This window comes from Chrysemys picta, chromosome 7, assembly GCF_011386835.1.
Source record: "Chrysemys picta bellii isolate R12L10 chromosome 7, ASM1138683v2, whole genome shotgun sequence".
Classification (NCBI taxonomy): domain Eukaryota; kingdom Metazoa; phylum Chordata; order Testudines; family Emydidae; genus Chrysemys; species Chrysemys picta.
The window spans coordinates 27,812,818-27,832,692 of record NC_088797.1 but is presented as its reverse complement, the minus strand read 5'-3'; the positions used below and the strand labels follow the sequence as shown (position 1 = coordinate 27,832,692).

The following is a 19,875-nucleotide window of genomic DNA, read 5'->3' as shown; positions in this document are numbered from 1 at the left end:
TCAGGCCAAATTTCCATTGTTCTCAATGGGAGCTTTACCTGAGAAAAGAGTCCAGAATCGGGTCCCAAGGGAGGAAGCTTGCACAGCAGTTTACTGTACCTGTGGACCTCTAATTTGAGGAATTACTTATGCACTGAGTGCCTGACAGCATCCCTCCCACTCAGGCCCTGATTTCGGCAATGTGCTTAAGCATGTGCCTAACTTTAAGAACATGAATAGTTTCATTGAAGTCAATGTGATTACTCACATGCTTACAGTTAGGCCCATATTTAATTACTTGCTGAACCAGGGCATAAGCTGTTAAATGTCTGCATTCTGTCATCTCTTAAAATATGTGGATCTCTGACTTGTGTAAATTCAGTAGGTCAGATCATGACCCGAAGATCTAGGAGCTCCACAGATGGTGGGACAGACTGGGGAAGGGGAGTGGGTGACCCAAGCTGGGGTCCAGGGGAAGCTTCCAGTATTCCAGCTCTGGCAAGCTACTAAACATAGGGTTACCATCTTTTAGTTTTTAAAAAGGAGGACACTCCATGGGGACCCGGCCCCACCCCTTCTCCACCCTCAACCCCGCCCCAACTCTGCCCCCTCCCCTGAAAGCTCCGCCCCCTGCTCCTCCCCCTCCCCTGCTTCCCGCGAATCAAATGTTCGTGGGAAGCCTGAAACAGGGAGGCAGCAGGTAGGCTGGGGCGGGGTGCGGTGCGGCTCAGTCCGGCCCTCCTGGCCGAGCGGCTCCCTTCGGCGGCCGGCTGGCCGGCCCAGGCCAAGAGGCTCTGGGCCCGGCGTCTCCCGCCCGGCTTGGCTCGGGCCCTGGGGCACTGGCCCCCGGCCCGCCCCCGTGACTCCGGCTCCTGGTCCAGCCCCCTGCCCGGCCCCGCGACCCCGGCTCCTGGCCCGACCCCGCGACCCCGGCTCCTGGCCCGACCCCGCGACCCCGGCTCCTGGCCCGGCCTGGCCCCCGGCCCGGCACTGCGCCCCCGGCTCGGCACCGCACCCCCAGCTCCCGGCCCGGCACTATGCCCGGCCCGGCACTGCGAGCCCGGCTCCTGGCCCGGCTTGGCCCCCGGCCCGGCACCGCACCCCCGGTTCCCGGCCTGGCACCGTGCCCCTGGCCCCGCGACCCCGGCCCGGCACCGCACCGGCCCCGGCCCCGGCCCCGGCCCCGCACCCCCGGCTCCTGCCGAGCACCGCCGGCCCCGGCCCGGCCCCGCACCGCCGACCCCAGCCCCAGAGGCCCCGGCCGAGCACCGCCGAGCCCTCCCTCCCTCCCTATTTTCCCGGACATGTCCGGCTTTTTGGGATTTCCCCCCGGACGGGGATTTGAGCCCCAAAAAGCCGGACATGTCCGGGAAAATCCAGACGTATGGTAACCCTAACTAAACATAGCATCTGTTTCTTAGCTGCTCTGTGATTCTTGATGATTTATAACCAGAGCTGTGAAAAACTTTCCTGACAAAACTCAAAACCGGAGAAAATTTTCCTGCTTTCAAGTGTATTTTATAAACCTGAAACACAGGCCAAGTTTATTGAAATTTTTGCTGAGGTTCACAGACCTTTCAGTGGAACGAGGCTGGCTGAGTTCTGATTAGGCACAGGGCCGGCGCTTCCATTTAGAAGAACAGGAGGACTTGTGGCACCTTAGAGACTAACAAATTTATTAGAGCATAAGCTTTCGTGGACTACAGCCCACTTCTTCGGATGCATATTCGGAAGTGGGCTGTAGTCCACGAAAGCTTATGCTCTAATAAATTTGTTAGTCTCTAAGGTGCCACAAGTCCTCCTGTTCTTCTTTTTGCGGATACAGACTAACACGGCTGCTACTCTGAAAGCTTCCATTTAGGTGACTCCGGGTCTTCGGTGGCAATTCTGCGGCAGGTCCTTCACTCGCTCCGGGACCCGCCACTGAAGTGCCCCGAAGACCGGGAGCGCGGAAGGACACCCCCCTCCCCCCCCGCCGCAGAATTGCCAACAATGACCGGGAGCGCGGAAGGACCTCCGCCTAGGGCGCCAAAAATCCTGGCACCGCTCCTGATCAGGCATCGCACGATAGTTCTGTGTGGAAAACTGGATGATGCTCACTTTGGCTTGCACGGCTCAGACCTGAAATCTAGCAAAACATGGAAGTTTTTATAACGTAAATTGAACTATAGCATGCAAAATGAAACAAAAATTGAGACTACTGCTTACCTTAACCACCTGCTTCAGTTTTAACCGTTATGGTTACTGAACTTCCATTCTGACACTATTTTAGTAAATGGCTTCTGCCAGTTAAGAAAGACTTTATGAAATGTCTTACTGTAAGGAGAATATTTTTGTGGGTTTTTTTCTTTTGCTGACTATGTTTAGAATGTTGAACTGTAGTGTCATAGGGAGTTCATATAATCTACACCGTTTAAAACTGGGAGTTTCTTGTCATTATCTATTTAATGTTCTAATGGAAAGACTGATTTTGCAAACCTCACAATCTGAAATGTTTGAACAAAAAGCCGTGATAAAGTAGCTTCATCTGTGTAAAACTGGCAGAGACTGTATACTAGCAGAATGTTAATTTAGTGGATTCTGTGTGATCATCCCTCTCTTCGGGGATTAGGAGCTCTTGCACTTCATAACCTTCGTATCATGATTTAATACATAAGTATATGTCATTTCGACAGCTGAACAGCTTTTCAGAACTATTCTCAGTTCAAGCAATTTCCTAACACTTTTGATTACTTGGTAAATGGACGGTGATGATGACCTTTCTTTCTTTTTTTTATTTGGTAGATTGTTTAGTGTAATTTTGGAACAATTAACCAAAGAAACAGAAGGAGGTAGCCACTCAGGTGGCAAACCAGGTGGCTTTGATGTCAAAGCCCTAAGAGCCTTTCGTGTGTTGCGACCTCTCCGGCTTGTATCAGGAGTGCCCAGTAAGCTATTTTCTATTTAATTCTGTTGGAGTGAATAAAATAACCATTCCATTGTGTTATCTTTTCAGATTATTTAACCTTCTTGCTCTAGAGAGTAGAATAAAAGTGACAGGGTAAAGTTGACTTTCGTTATCTGGTTATGTAGATAAAATGTGTTTCAAGATGTGCGATATCCTGTTTGAAGTAGAATAAGGGATTGTGAACTCATTCAGTGTATGATCGTCTTACACAGTTCACTAGGCAGACAGAAGAATACATTTAACTTTTAGAAGTTTTATATGAAATAAATTAAACATCAAAAGCAAATGCATCAGAAAATAAAGTTGAGATTTTTGATACCCAAATCCTGGGAAACATACTATGTAGCTACTCCTAAAATTGTCCATATGCAGGTAAATGTATACCGAAGGAAACAACATGTTTTCTGCCTTGCCTGCACGCAAATAGCTCCTGTTGATCTTAATGGGATTTACTGATGCTTACACCACAGGGAATAAAAGAGCAATTTCCAAAACTAGGAAACTTGAAAAATAGAGCAATTATTTAAAAAAGACACTTGAGTTTTCTAATTATCCTTTCTATTTCCCTTTCATTCATTACTAATTATTGATGCTTTGAGTTGAATGAGGCCTCTCTGTTTCACAACCCAGTTTCCCACATTTGATCCAGCAGCAAATTAATAATGCTGTGTTTATTACATCATAATCTGTTGCCCTGGAAATAATAGTGATGACACAGATTTAGAAAAATAACTTCAGTGGAGAATCAAGCAGAATGGGGGGGAGGGGAAGGATATGCTGTGATGGATAAAGCCTTTGTTTAAATACAAGCGAGCCATATTCTGCTTCATTGATACTGGGCCAGCCCCCAGTCACTTGAGGCCTGAAGTGCTATCAGTGCAGAATTTAACCAATATACATTTAGGGAAAAGAAAAATTATAAAAACAATGTGAAAGGTAAATGAATGTGTCCAAGTATGTTTATATTTTAAAGTTGTTTTAGATGTATCAGTTTTAAAGATCTTTATCATACAGGTGCAGTGCTCTCTAACAACACTATAAACCTTCCAGACCAAAGACCTAATCCTGCAATGAGCTCTGTGCAGATGGACCCCCCTGCACCTGCCTGCCCTGAGCTCATTGCAAGATGACGGCCTGAGCACAGGATTTTTCAAGATTCTTCAGGCGATGTAAAATCCCAGCACCACCTGGAATTCATACCATCTAAGGAGTATGGATTCTTGTTGTTGCCTTTCAAGCATTGCTTTCTGTTACATTAGCCTAACTGAACACAGACGATGTTCAGTTAGAATTTTGCAACAGAATACAAAGCTTTAAAATTTTTTAAAGCAACCCTGTGCTTGGACATTCGCTTTTGAAACTGAGCAGCTTGAAAATTCTGGCTGTGAGCTGGTGCAAGAAGTTTTTGGTGTGTTTTGTTAATTGGAAACCATAGGTTCACCACACTTTTTAAATTGATGGCATTTCTGTGTGTTTCTAATTATGTGTAATTGCAAAAGATTTCATAATCAGGAAAAGTTAATGCCATAGAAAGTCTAACTCATTGTCTTTGTGTGCTTTTTTTTTTTTTTTTTTTGTTAGGTTTACAAGTTGTCCTGAACTCCATTATAAAAGCCATGGTTCCCCTGCTCCATATTGCCCTTTTGGTATTGTTTGTAATCATAATCTATGCTATTATAGGATTGGAACTTTTTATTGGAAAAATGCACAAATCATGTTTTCTTGTTGATTCAGGTAAGTAATGAAGCCATTAATTTACATAAGGAACCAATCCTACTCCCTTTCAAGTCAATGGGACTTCAGTGGGAGCATGATAAGGCCCGAGACGTTAAAACTATTGCGAATCTTCATTTCCATAAGGTTGCATGATTTTAGGAAAAGCATGTTAAATTTTAAAATGCTAACTGAACAACAGAGCCCTGATACTTGCTATGAACTGATCTTGTTTTTAAAAAATGTAGCCAAAGGGTCAGCCCAATAATGTAGTGACATCCTACAGTGGGAAACACAGTAATTGGACTTTGAATCCCAGACTAGTGAAGAGCTAGTCATATCACGGAGCAGACATTCCCTCCTGAGGCAGAAAGCTGGCTGTCTCTCTGCTTCAGCACTTTGGGCAGCATGATTATAGGAGCAAGCACTGAGATGAGTAATAGAGGAATCCAATCTTCCTACATTCAGATGTGGGTTTAAATGATACAGTGAAAATACTTGGTATGGGAGGTCTTCGGAGGAGTGAAAGATCATCACTAGAGAAATGAAGTTTTGTAAGTAGGGTACATTTCCACCAGTGAAGTCTGGAATGGAATAGATTAAATGCAGGATCTAGTCCAGGACTGCTTAGCTGCTGAGAGGAAGGAAATTGTTAATATGGGATGGAAAAAGGAAGAAAGAATAATGAGAAGAAAGCATATGTTAGTTAAACTTCAGTAATTGAAAAATTCATTGTGTTACCGACAGCTGGCAACGTGCTTCATTTCATTTGCACTGTTGTAGCCATGCTGGCTCCAAGACATGAGAGAGATAAGGTGGGTGAGATAATACCTTTTAATGGGCCAACTTCTGCTGATGAAAGAGACAAGTTTTCGACCTGCAAAGACCTCTTTTTCAGGTCTGGAAAAAGTAATCAGGGTGTCACAGCTAAATACAAGGTGGGACAGAGTGTTAACTCCTTGTGATTAACAATCTGTCCTACCTTCTGTTTTGCTGTGACACTCTGATTACTTTTTCCAGATTGAAGAGGAGCTCTGTATACCTGATCCTGAGAGATGAGTGCCCTGCATTACCCTTAGACTCCCAGCACCTTTCAGGATCAAGCCTTCAATGAATAATCTCTCCAAGTAATGCTGTCTGTAGTCCGTCAGTGTTGGAGTTTCTCCTCACAAGCATGTTATTTCACAAAAATGTTGAGAATGCAGAATTCTGAAATGTTTTTGGTCAATTTCAGATATATTAGTTGAAGATGATCCAGCACCTTGTGCATTCTCAGGGAATGGACGTCAGTGTGCCATAAATGGCACCGAATGTAGGGGCGGCTGGGTCGGACCAAATGGAGGCATAACCAACTTTGACAATTTTGCCTTTGCGATGTTAACTGTGTTCCAGTGTATAACCATGGAAGGATGGACTGATGTGTTGTACTGGGTAAGTAGCTTGGTAGGAAATAGAAATCTCTGCACTTTGCTTACTCTTAAAACAAGCTTCAATATGCAGATGAGAAACTAACTATGTTTAACAACACTGTGAACAAGAAATCTTGGCAAGATAGTTGTGCTGCAAAGGAGCACAGCTGCACTCTTCTTCCAGTCACAGCATCTCACTGGATTCCTCAGGCTAAAAAGCTCTTTCAGAAGCAGATTTCTGCACTGCTGGTTTTTTTTAAGCCTATTCCATTTGGATAAATTTAATCTTATATTTCTGTCCCTTGGACTAGCATTCTTTTGCAAGCCTATAGTTTTTAAGTAGGTCTTTTCTGATTTTGTTTAAAAGCTCTCTTTTTGCATCTTCATAGTATTATAGTAAATTAGACCCAAGCAAGCTCTCAACTGTCTTCATTTGCCTTGGGGCCTACAAACCATTTTTTCAGACATATCAAGCCTTGACTATCATGCTTCAAGAAAGGTTCTGGCCCAAGTATGTCTCCATAGAAACAGCAAAAATATATATCAAAGGCCATCACTGCTGCATAGGAACCAATCCTGAAAACACTTTTGTATTACTAAGCACAGTACTTATTTTTTGGCATTACAGTAGCACTTAGAGACCACAGCTAAGGTAGGGTCCCATTGTATCCAGCACTACACAGGGGCATAGTGAGAAGCAGACCCTACTGCAAAGATCTTATGGTATAAATGGACAAACAGAAGGAGACAGGAAATATTTTCATTCCCATTTTACAGATGGGGAACTAAGGCACAGAGCGATTAAGACACAGATTTTTAAAGGTATTTAGACATCTAAATATGCAAATATATATCTAATGGGATTTGCAGAAGAACCTAGCTCCCATTGCAGTAAAGGGGAAGTAAGCACTTATCTGCATATTTAGGCCCCTCAGTACCTCTAAAAATCTGTCCCTAAGTGACTTGTGCAAGGTCATACAGGAAGTCTGTGGCAGAGTTCTAGTCTAATGCATTAACCACAAGACCAAACTTCCTGCTTAAAGTCAATGGGACTTCTCATAGTAATCACTCTGCTCAGTAGTAAGTGTTTACAAAATCAAGATCTTAGTAAATGCAAGAGAAAAAATTTAGATTTTAAAGGACTGATGAAGCAAAAAAAAAAGATTAATTACAAAAATTCTGAACAAAATGATGTTAAAATGGGGGGAAGTTGTTAAACAAATTTGAACTTTTTTGTTGCTGGAACTGCAACCTAGGAGTGAGTCTGTGGGTCTGTTGCTCAGAGTAGCCCACAATTTAGATTACTTTGTGGCTGAGTGTGGCCAAGTGGGATTATTTGCTAATATCAAAATTCTTCTGTGAAATAATTAATGCAGTAAAGGGTATGGTATTATCCCAGTGAATGGGTGCTTACATAGCCTGGGGTCATTTGCTGCAAATCAAGATGAAGCATATTGTAGCTAAAAATGAAATACAGTACCACATCAGCACATGTACCCCTGGCATTTAATCCAACATGATACACTGGGGTGCCTAGCTACACAGAGACATTTCTTAAGATGATATCACAATTACAAAATAATTAAAATGGCAAACCAACAATCTGTAAGATTACAAGATACAAACTTGGCAAAATATTGAACTTTGCTTACCAGAAAATACTGTTATAGCTCTGAAAGAGAGCCCAGTTCTCCACTTACTAGCACACTTAAAATGCAGGCTTGGGTCCAGATCAGACACTTATGACATAAGTGTTACTCATATAAGGCATATTTTTCCCTTTCTATAATTTGGTGCTGGTTTCTTGGAACAATCAGAACATGCACTTGTTCTTTCTTTCTCTTTCTCACTGTCTCGCTTGCTTGCTTGTTCTCCTTATCTTTTTCTAATTGTCTCAGGAGACTTTATGAATGTTCAGTTTGTGCATGTGTTTATGTCATTTGTATTTGTGATGGAAAAAACCCAAATCTTCCATGCCCCATAAAAGTGAAGTCAAAGCAGAGGAGGGGTGCAGTAGAGAACACATGCTGTTTTAATTTTTGGAAGCCAGAGCATACCCACATTTGGGTAGTTATGAGCCTATTATTTATTATTTCTTTCAATATATACAAAGATAACTTATCCTAAAAGCTCTAGGAGATATAACACATTTTAAAATACATAATTCATACAGAATAAAATAAATAAATTAAGCTGACTTTTCCCCTTTAATAATTAATAACCCAATTGGTTTGTCCGATGCATAAAAAAATTTAAAGCCCCCCCATTATAAAAACAAGACCACCATCATAAAACTCCACCCTCCCCAAACATTAAAAAAACATATGGGCCTTGCAATATGCCCTTGAATTATCAAACACAGGCTATTTGAGACCAAGAGAGGCAATAACAAGCAAAGTTGAGAATTCACTCAGAAAAACCCATTATTTAAGTATAGTTTTTCCACATGGAGGATATTTGCGCTACATAGATGTCAATTTTCATTTCATTGCAAAAGACACTGAGGTTATTGACCTCAGTCAAAGAAGCATACCCACCTTGTAAAATATACCAAATATTTTGCTCGGAATTTGCTTTGAAGACATCATTTAAATAAAATTGGTTCTTGGTCCTCTCTCTCTGTAGACACAATACACCTTTGACTGGCAAGCTGGCATCTTTTTACCAGGATGGAAGAATGTCACTTTTCTCAATTTGGTTTTACCTATTGATGAAGCTGTGGCAGGTTCATCTGCTATTAGCTAATAAGTGAAAAACTTTTAGCAATAATAATGAATAAAAGTGTAAAAGTCTTGTGCAGTTAAGAAAGCATACATACTAGTTTTGAATAGGGTTGTTCACAGAACCCAAAGAAACCCCATTATCTCTGTATTTTAACTTGTGTTTGTTATTGTGGGTTTTTTATAGTCTTGGGGAGCTATTGATGGGGACAATAGAACAGATCCTTTCTAAATGTGGCCCCATTTATAGATACCGGAGATGCTAAAAATACTGCAGCAAATAGGAACACAAATACAGTACAAATATTAGAATCTGCACACATTCCTAGTTTTCATTTGTTTACTGTCTGACCAGTAAAAGTACCTACTTAGGGTTACCTTGTGGGCAAGTGTAAGATGGGTTGGAGGGAGTACGTGCAATGTTTTGCATCCTGATGCATATTGTTAAATGAGGTTTAGAGAAAGTTTTGGAACAAATTGATAAATCAAACAATAATAAGTCACCAGGACCCTATAGTATTCATCCAAGAGTTCTGAAGGAACTCAAATATGAAATTGCAGAACTATTAAATGGGGTATGACAGTCAGATAGCTAATATCAATATTTTTAAACAGTCCCAGAAGTGATCCTGCCAATTACAGTCTGGTGAGCCTAACTTCAGTACCAGGCAAATGGGTTGAAACTTCAGTACAGAACAGAATTATCAGATAGATAGATGAACACACTGTGATGGGCGAAGAGTCAACACAGCTTTTGTAAAGGGAAATCATGCCTCACAATGTATTAGAATTCTTTGAGGGTGTCAACAAGCATGCAGACAAGAGTGATCCAGTGGATATAGTGTATCTGGACTTCCAGAAAGCCTTTGATGACATACCTCACCAATGGCTCTTAGCAAAGTAAGGAGTCATTGGATAAGGGGCAAGGTCCTCTCTAATTAAAAGATAGGAGACAAGGATAAGAATATATGATGAGTTTTCACAGTGGAGAGAGGTAAATAGCGGGTTCCCCCAAGGATCTGTACTGGGACCAGCACTATTCAACATATTCATAAATGATCTGGAAAAAGGGATAAACAGTGAGATGGCAAAATTTGCAGCTGATACAAAATTACTCAAGATAGTTAAGTCCAAACTGACTGCAAAGAGTTAAAAAGGGGTTTCATAGAACTGGGCAACAAAATGGCAGATGAAATTTGATGTCGATAAATGCAAAGTAATGCACATTGGAAAACATAATCCCAACTATACATACAAAATGATGGAGTCTAAAGTAGCTGTTACCATGCAAGATGGAGATTTTGGAGTCATTGTGGATAGTTCTCTGAAAACATCTGTTCAATGTGCAGAAGCTGTCAAAAAAGCTAACAGAGTGTTAGGAACCATTAGGAAAAAGATAGATAATAAGACAAAATATCATAGTGCCACTATATAAATCCATAGTATGCCCACACCTTGAATACTGCGTGCAGTTCTGGTTGCCCCATCTTAAAAATATATATTATAATTGGAAAAAGTACAGAAAATGGCAACAAAAATGAGGAGAGATTAAAAATGCTGGGACTGTTCAGCTTAGAGAAGGGATGACTAAGGGGGATATGATAGAGGTCTATAAAATCATGGATGGTTTGGAGACGTGAATAAGGAAGTGTTATTTATCCCTTCACATAACACAAGAACCAGTGGCCACCCAATAAAATTAATAGGCAGCATGTTTAAAACAAACATAAGGAAATACTTCACACATTGCCCAGTCAACCTGTGGCACTCATTGCCAGGGGATGCTGTGAAGGCCAAAAGCGTAATTGGATTAAAAAAAGAATTAGATAAGTTCCCAGAGGATAGGATAATCAGAGATGCAATTCCATGCTCTGGGTGTCCCTAAACTTCTGACTGCCAGAAGCTGAGACTGGACAACAGGATGCATCACTCTATAATTGCCCTGTTCTGTTCATTCCCTCTGAAGCATCTGGCATTGGCTATGTTGGCATTGGCATACAGGATACTGAGCTAGATGGACCATTGGTCTGATCCAGTATGGCCATTCTTATGTTTTCATGTTCTTATGTTCTGTCAGCAGAAAATGACAGCTTCCAAAAACATTCACTAATACTGCTCACTATCACCTGGATAACGACAGTGAACTCCACTGTGAAATGATCAAGTTTGAATAATAATATTCTCTTGTACACATCCAGAGTTGATTTCAGGCCTAATCCTGGTAGGTGCTGAGCACCATTCAATTACTGTTGACTCATATGGGTCCTGCTACTCAAAGTTGCCTGTGATTGCTGAAAATCAGGTTATTGTGTGTGTGTGTGTGTGTGTGTGTGTGAGCCATTGCCTGTATATTTCTCTAATTCTAAGTTGTGCATATACATGTAACCCACTGGTCAGTGTGTGTTATGTTATATGTTTGATAAACAGAGAATGTGAATCTGTGAGAGCCCCAGCTGTAGAGCATTGTACTTTAGTTCAGTCTGTAGAAACTTATGATTTCAGCTGAGGAGGTCTTTTTTGTCAGACAGGATGGCAGGTGTCACACACACTGGGTCTTAATGCTTTGAATCAATTCTAAAGTTGAGTATGCCCACTTTCTTTGCCATGTTTCCTGTTTGCTTTAGCAAACACTCAAGCGTTCAGAAATCTGAACCTCGATTTTGCAAATGCAGACTTTTCACTGAAAATCTGGCCCTAGATGTGCTTTTATATCCTTGAAGATCAAATAAAACTATCTAAGTTTATATGACATTTATGGCTAATGCTTAATTTATAAAGTACCGATGTATTATAATTTGCAATTTATTTTCAGCAGTTTCTTTTGATATATAAGGGTACATATAATAAATGATGGTGCCTGTCATTAAAAAGCCATAATTTGCCCTTGATACCATTGATATCATAGCTATTTTTCTTCACTGCAACAGTTAACTTGAATTACTATATTTGAGTTACGATATGCGAGCTAGCATAGCTTGAGTGTCAGTGGCCATACTGTGAAACAACCCTCAGCCACACAAAGTAATTTGATAGCAGCACCGAGGGACTGGATTAGCAGAGTGATTAGTATCTGATGAGTTGTGCTAAATCAAATTTGTAGCCTGTAGCTGGCTCCCCATTGCATTGCTAACTCGAGTGGCAACAGTGCTTAGACTTCACCCCACACCTCCTGATGGGCCAGCTAGCTCAAGTTTAAACATCATTTAACTTGAGCTAGAGATTTTATGAGTGAACAGGAGTTGGATTAGGGGCAAAGCTTGAGTTATACTTTGAGCTAACATTGCACTGAAGACAAGCCATAAGTGTAAGGAAAAACGGTGGTATCTCAGATATGCCTGGCTGCCAACTGGCAAATGCTGATTTTAATGGGGACCCCTGTATAACACACCGTATCAGGGATGCATGTTAGGAGTCTTAAATTCTCTCAGTGAAATATTCCCATATAATCTGAGGTATTTCCAAGCCTTTTGTACTGGGTAGCTAGAGATGTTGTCTGCATGTGTCCCAGTGATCCTTTACTTAACATATTAACATTTTAAAATTATATCATATATCTCCAGTACTGTAGTAACATATTCCAATATTAGAAAGAAACATCACCCAGTCATAATTCCTGTACTTTTAACAAAATGTACCAAAAGGAGCATGCACTCGGCAACCTGTTATCTGTCTCAAATATTAAGCTTTCCCTGCAATACTAACTCATTGTAACAAGAAGGCCAATGGCATATTGGGCTGCATTAGTAGGAGCATTGCCAGCAGATCGAGGGAAGTGATTATTCCCCTCTATTCGGCACTGGTGAGCCACACCTGGAGTATTGTGTCCAGTTTTGGTCCCCCTATTACAGAAGGGATGGGGACAAATTGGAGAGAGTCCAGCGGAGGGCAACGAAAATGATTAGGGGGCTGGGGCACATGATTTACGAGGAGAGGCTGAGGGAACTGGGGTTATTTAGTCTGCAGAAGAGAAGAGTGAGGGGGGATTTGATAGCAGCCTTCAACTACCTGAAGGGGGGTTCCAAAGAGGATGGAGCTAGGCTGTTCTCAATGGTGGCAGATGACAGAACAAGACGCAATGGTCTCGAGTTGCAGTGGGGGAGGTCTAGGTTGGATATTAGGATACACTATTTCACTAGGAGGGTGGTGAAGCACTGGAATGGGTTACCTAAGGAGGTGGTGGAATCTCCATCCTTAGAGGTTTTTAAGGCCCAGCTTGACAAAGCCCTGGCTGGGATAATTTAGTTGGTGTTGGTCCTGCTTTGAGCAGGAATTGGACTAGATGATCTCCTGAGGTCTCTTCCAACCCTAATATTCTATGATTCTATGATCTTAGAGTTTTTTAACTGAAATGATCATTTCTATAACATTGTCTGAATGCAGTGAAACTTTAGGGGTGTATTGAACTTTTTGAACATCCCTTGTAAACATGTCCCTCCTATTAATGTTACTGAGAGTAACACACCTTTATCTAAGGGTGAAAAACCCTAATATTGTTTACTTACAAAGTCTCCAAACAGCATCCATACCTCTCTAAATTTACTCTCATAACAGACAACAAAAGCCATCATATTCTTATTAGCTTTTTACAAGCACAAGGAAATCTTTCCTTCTTGTGCATAGAAAAACATAATGCAATCATTAATTCTTTTAATAATAGAATGAAGATTTTAGATAATGGCTATAACTCCTGCTTAAATACAGCTGGACACAAGACACAATTAATACTTCAAAGAGAATCACTACACTAATAAAATAGGTCAGTCTGTTGGTTGTTCAGCCTGTCAATCAAACATTCAGGAAACCAACCAGATAATCAAATAATCATTTTATTTTATATAGTGTTCTTAGTGCAAGCATCACAGAGAGCAGCTCACCAAAAACATAATAAAAATGTTTATAAATTAGTTGAAATAACAGCCAAAGAAGTAAGTCTAGATCTTAGTCTGACAGGCAGCCAAACATTCTGCAGATCTAATTCACAAAAAAATCCCACAGGTGAAGTACAAAATACACCAGTGGGCCACACACAAAATGATGCAGCCCACAACAGAAGTATTATCAAGACTGAGCTGGAAGCTCAGCTGGAGACACAGGACTGGAGATATCTTGGTGAAAAACATACAGTCTTGTAAACAATCAAATATTAAAAATTTGAAGTCAGTATATTGATAAGCCAGAAACCTGTAGAGAGCATCTAGAGCTGGAGAGATAAAGTAAGACATTAGTCATTATTAGGAATTTAGCTTCCTGACTCTACAGAAATGGAAGACACATTACAGAACCAAACAAATACTAGTCAACAATGAATTGCAGCCTACAGTCTGAGGAAGACCAAAGCATATATGAGAATCTTCCGATCCGTTTGAGTAAGTATAGACTAGAAATATTCCCCAGACAATGCCAGATTTTTTTGGTGGGATACCCTACAGAATCCCCTAATTGCTTCTTTCACTTGCCTTCTACTTGCTAAGCATTGCTTGACACTGCTCCCCTAGTGTCAGTGAACAACACTCCTGGGTCATCCAAGGGAAATGCTCAAGTGAAGCGAGGCCTGTCTTCCCCCAAAGGGATTGACTGTGCTGTGTGCACAATGCCCCCAGCCCTTGATGACTTAGGCAGCTCGAAATCTAGCACAGGATCTCTGGCTACATATAGACTGGTAGGAATTTTGGATGACAGTATTAACATGCTTCATAGATGACATTTAAGAACCAGAGATAGCATGTTGGATTTTTATTCTTGAGTATTAATCAGTGGAACCTAATTTAATCTGAGAGTACAGTAAAAGATTTCAGATGTTGATTTGGGCTAATTAAAACCTTTTTTTATTTAGATCCAAAAAGCTAAGAAACATCCAAGCTAAGATTGCAAAGAGGCTAGAAATAGATTGCTGTACCAGCTCATTAGAAACTTCAGGAACAGAGAGAAGGGTAGAGATCTGCATAAATATGATAATCAAACACAGGCCTGCAAATAGTACTGTGAAATGGGAAAATATAAATATTAAAAAGTCTAGAATATAGAGCCCTGAGGGATGGTGATTTAATGTAATAGTTTCAAATGAACAGTGTAACACACAGAGTCCACATGGAGAGAGATGATTTTAAACTACTTACAGGAGGATACCAATTCCCATGAACTCATCCAGGAATTGAAGATGATTTATTCTCACCTCATTTCTAGTATCTCAGGTTTATCTATCACTGTAAATCTTCAAAAGAGCATTTTGCCCCCCAAAAGTTTAAATAAAATGGATGGAAACTAGATTAGAAATAAATCAGACTCCAGATATCTGCTAAAAGGTCCCGCAGTTGAATTACTACATCTTGCTCCAAAACCTTTACTGGAAGAAACAAATGAAAGACTGATCAATAACTTGAACAGTCTTTCTTAAAGTATCAGAGGCGTAGTTGTGTTAGTCTGGATCTGTAAAAAGCGACAAAGAGTCCTGTGGCACCTTATAGACTAACAGACATATTGGAGCATAAGCTTTCGTGGGTGAATACCCACTTCGTCAGATACATGTAGTGGAATTCACCCACGAAAGTTTATGCTCCAATACGTCTGTTAGTCTATAAGTCTTTCTTAAGCAACCCAAATCTCTTAAGGTGATAACACAACATATTGGATAGAGTTCAACCTGCATATGGAACTTTTGTTTGATTTACAGCTTCTATGTAAATTAAGATACCAGTCACATACTGGTTTTCAATCCAAATAATGTAGACCATTATACCATATTTGAATCCATGTCTTTCAGAAAACACTAAAAAACAAACAAACAAAAAAACCCACGGCAGAATTAGCTGTTAAAACAGATTGTTTCAAAAGATATTATATACTTAGTATCATACTTGGTATTATTAATCTCTGTCTTATAGCCCTTTATTATTGAGCACAGTTAGATGGACCCATCTTTCACACTATTGCTCATTCACTTTACTAATTATAAATAGACAGTTTTGTTGAGCACATTGATTTAGATGACCAAACCTTTTCATATACTTTACAAGTTTCATGTGTGAAATAAACTGGGCAACACGCACTTCGTCAGATGGATAGATCCAAACCACAGGGAATAGTATTAACTCCATCTTAACAGGTTGAAACCAAATTAGTTGGTACAGGGCAAAGATTCATCACCCTCGGGACACTTGGGTGGTGCAGGATGCCCCCATTTAAGGTGCCCTCATTGGATTACCCAGCAGATGAGGCAGCACTCACTAGTTCATTTTCTTGGTGTAAGAGAAAGCCATGTGTGCGGACTTCCCAGAGCTCCCATCGTGGTGGTTTAGCTCTGATCTGCCACCGAGGTAGGCCTCTGGCTGTAAGTTACAATGGGATCTTATGCTGGCTATTTAGAAATGGGAGAATCTTATTTTATTTTCAAACAACCACATTTAACATCCAGGCTTTCCTTGGAGAAATAACCTTAAAATGTTTTATTTGCCTGGCCAAAGACACTAACCTAATGAGTCATCACCTACAACACATAGATACTGGGTGCTAGAGAAGTATCTAAAATGCATTTAAGAACAGTAAGATTCCGCATACTAATTTACTTTGAGTCTTTAATCCAAGATTTTAAAATCATGATCATAAAAAGAAGAGGTTTAGCTTTAAGGAATAAACATGTAGATGGCTAATTTATGCACTTCTTTATAGATTGCTAACAATAGCTAACAAATAGATTGCTAACAATGGTTATAAATTAAAAATTGTAAAATCTGGGCTCAGTTTTGAGAGGTCTAAAGATTAAGGTAAGTGGGGAAGTGGGATACCAGGAGGAAACATGAGTAGGAGAGTGCAAGAGGGGAGGACTCTTGCCTATACACAAATGCAAGAAGCCTGGGAAACAAGCAGGGAGAACTGGAAGTCCTGGCACAATCAAGGAATTATGATGTGATTGGAATAACAGAGACTGGGTGGGATAACTCACATGACTGGAGTACTGTCATGGATGGATATAAACTGTTCAGGAAGGACAGGCAGGGCAGAAAAGATGGGGAGTTGCATTGTATGTAAGAGAACAATATGACTGCTTAGAGCTCCGGTATGAAACTGCAGAAAAACCTGAGAGTCTCTGGATTAAATTTAGAAGTGTGAGCAATAAGGGTGCTGTCATGGTGGGAGTCTGCTATAGACCACCAGACCAAGGAGATGAGGTGGACGAGGCTTTCTTCAGGCAACTAACAGAAGTTACTAGATCACAGGCCCTGGTTCTCATGGGTGACTTCAATCACCCGGATGTGTGCCGGGAGAGCAATACAGCAGTGCACAGACAATCCAGGAAGTTTTTGGAAAGTGTAGGGGACAATTTCCTGGTGCAAGTGCTGGAGGAACCAACTAGGGGCAGAGCTCTTCTTGACCTGCTGCTCACAAACAGGGAAGAATTAGTAGGGGAAGCAAAAGTGGATGGGAACCTGGGAGGCAGTGACCATGAGATTGTCGAGTTCAGGATCCTGACACTAGGAAGAAAGGAGAGCAGCAGAATACGGACCCTGGACTTCAGAAAAGCAGACTTTGACTCACTCAGGGAACTGATGGGCAGGATCCCCTGGGAGAATAACATGAGGGGGAAAGGAGTCCAGGAGAGCTGGCTGTATTTTAAAGAATCCTTATTGAGGTTGCAGGAACAAATCATCCCGATGTGTAGAAAGAATAGTGAATATGGCAGGCGATCAGCTTGGCTTAACAGTGAAATCCTTGCTGATCTTAAACACAAAAAAGAAGCTTACAAGAAGTGGAAGATTGGACAAATGACCAGGGAGGAGTATAAAAATATTGCTCAGGCATGCAAGAGTGAAATCAGGAAGGCCAAATCACACTTGGAGTTACAGCTAGCAAGGGATGTTAAGAGTAACAAGAAGAGTTTCTACAAGTATGTTAGCAACAAGAAGAAGGTCAAGGAAAGTGTGGGCCCCTTACTGAATGGGCGAGGCAACTTAGTGACAGAGGATGTGGAAAAAGCTAATGTACTCAGTGCTTTTTTGCCTCTGTCTTCACGAACAAGGTCAGCTCCCAGACTACTGCACTGGGCAGCACAGTATGGGGAGGAGGTGACCAGCCCTCTGTGGAGAAAGAAGTGGTTCAGGACTATTTAGAAAAGCTGGACGAGCACAAGTCCATGGGGCCGGATGCACTACATCTGAGGGGCTAAAGGAGTTGACAGATGTGATTGCAGAGCCATTGGCCATTATCTTTGAAAACTCATGGCAATTGGGGGAGGTCCCCGATGACTCGAAAAAGGCTAATGTAGTGCCCATCTTTTAAAAAGGGAAGAAGGAGGATCCGGGGAACTACAGGCCAATCAGCTTCACCTCAGTCCCTGGAAAAATCATGGAGCAGGTCCTCAAGGAATCAATTTTGAAGCACTTAGAGGAGAGGAAAGTGATCAGGAACAGTCAGCATGGATTCACCAAGGACAAGTCATGCCTGACTAACCTAATTGCCTTCTATGATGAGATAACTGGCTCTGTGGATGAGGGAAAAGCAGTGGACGTGTTATTCCTTGACTTTAGCAAAGCTTTTGATACGGTGTCCCACAGTATTCTTGCCAGCAAGTTAAAGAAGTATGGGCTGGATGAATGGACTATAAGGTGGATAGAAAGCTGGCTAGATCATCGGGTTCAATGGGTAGTGATCAATGGCTCCATGTCTAGCTGGCAGCCGGTATCAAGCGGAGTGTCCCAAGGGTGAGTCCTGGGGCCGGTTTTGTTCAATATCTTAATTAATGATCTGGAGGATGGCTTGGATTGCACCCTCAGCAAGTTTGCAGATGACACTAAACTGGGAGGAGTGGTAGATACGCTGGAGGGTAGGGATAGGATACAGAGGGACCTAGACAAATTAGAGGATTGGGCCAAAAGAAATCTGATGAGGTTCAACAAGGACAAGTGCAGAGTCCTGCACTTAGGAAGGAAGAATCCCATGCACTGCTACAGACTAGGGACGGACCGGCTAGGCAGCAGTTCTGCAGAAAAGGACCTAGGGGTTACAGTGGACGTGAAGCTGGATAGAGGCAACAGTGTGCCCTTGTTGCCAAGAAGGCTAACGGCATTTTGGGCTGTGTAAGTAGGAGAATTGCCAGCAGATCAAGGGACGTGATCATTCCCCTCTATTCGGCATTGGTGAGGCCTCATCTGGAGTAATGTGAACAGTTTTGGGCCCCACACTACAAGAAGGATGTGGAAACATTGGAAAGAGTCCAGTAGAAGGCAACAAAAATGATTAGGGGGCTGGAGCACATGATTTATGAGGAGAGGCTGAGGGAACTGGGATTATTTAGTCTGCAGAAGAGAAAAATGAGGGGGGATTTGATAGATGCTTTCAACTACCTGAAAGGGGGTTCCAAAGAGGATGGATCTAGACTGTTCTCAGTGGTAGCAAATGATAGATCAAGGAGTAATGGTCTCAAGTTGCAGTGGGGGTGGTTTAAGTTGGATATTAGGAAAAACTTTTTCATTAGGAGGGTGGTGAAGCACTGGAATGGGTTACCTAAGGAGGTGGTGGAATCTTTTTCCTTAGAGGTTTTTAAGGTCAGGCTTGACAAAGCCCTGGCTGGGATGATTTAGTTTTGGATTGGTCCTGCTTAGAGTAGGAGTTTGGACTAGATACCTCCTGAGGTCCCTTCGAACCCTGATATTCCATGATTCTATGAATCTAATAATACTCAAGTTATTTTCTTACATGATGTTTAAATGTAGAGAGTTGTCTGGAAACATAGTAATGCTATGCATTTTAATAGCACGTTTTACCTTTAGAAAAATGAAGTTCAAATTCAGAAGTGACCTTAAGTAATTATAAGGGAATCTAAGATAATGTAACCTTTATCCATTCTCTTCAATAAACCTTGCTTAGACTCTCAGCTTTCGGCAGATTCTCTTAGACTCGTTTAGACTCTTTTAGCCAGAACCCTTACCAGCATGTCAGTTACAAACCTGGTTTACCAAATGGCAGTGAGGTGAAATTCACAACAAAGTAACGGCCTCAGAATTCACAACCCACAGGTGCACCTGTCTGTGGGCTGCAGGATCCCCAGGTCTGCAGTGCAGTGAAGATGAATCCAGCCAGCCCAGGAAAGAGTCAGAGAAATCTGTGCTTTTGT

General features: G+C 41.5%; 1 protein-coding gene across 13 annotated transcripts in view; it reads left to right on the top strand.

Moving 5' to 3' along the window:
• Positions 1–19,875, top strand: part of CACNA1D (calcium voltage-gated channel subunit alpha1 D) — a 392,778-nt gene that overhangs the window by 192,208 nt on the left and 180,695 nt on the right. For all 13 annotated transcript variants that reach the window (XM_065551032.1, XM_065551031.1, XM_065551034.1 and 10 more), the window contains exons 5-7: positions 2,764–2,906; positions 4,508–4,660; positions 5,874–6,070. In XM_065551032.1, the coding sequence (XP_065407104.1) occupies positions 2,764–2,906; positions 4,508–4,660; positions 5,874–6,070 (493 nt within the window). The remainder of the gene's footprint in view (positions 1–2,763; positions 2,907–4,507; positions 4,661–5,873; positions 6,071–19,875) is intronic.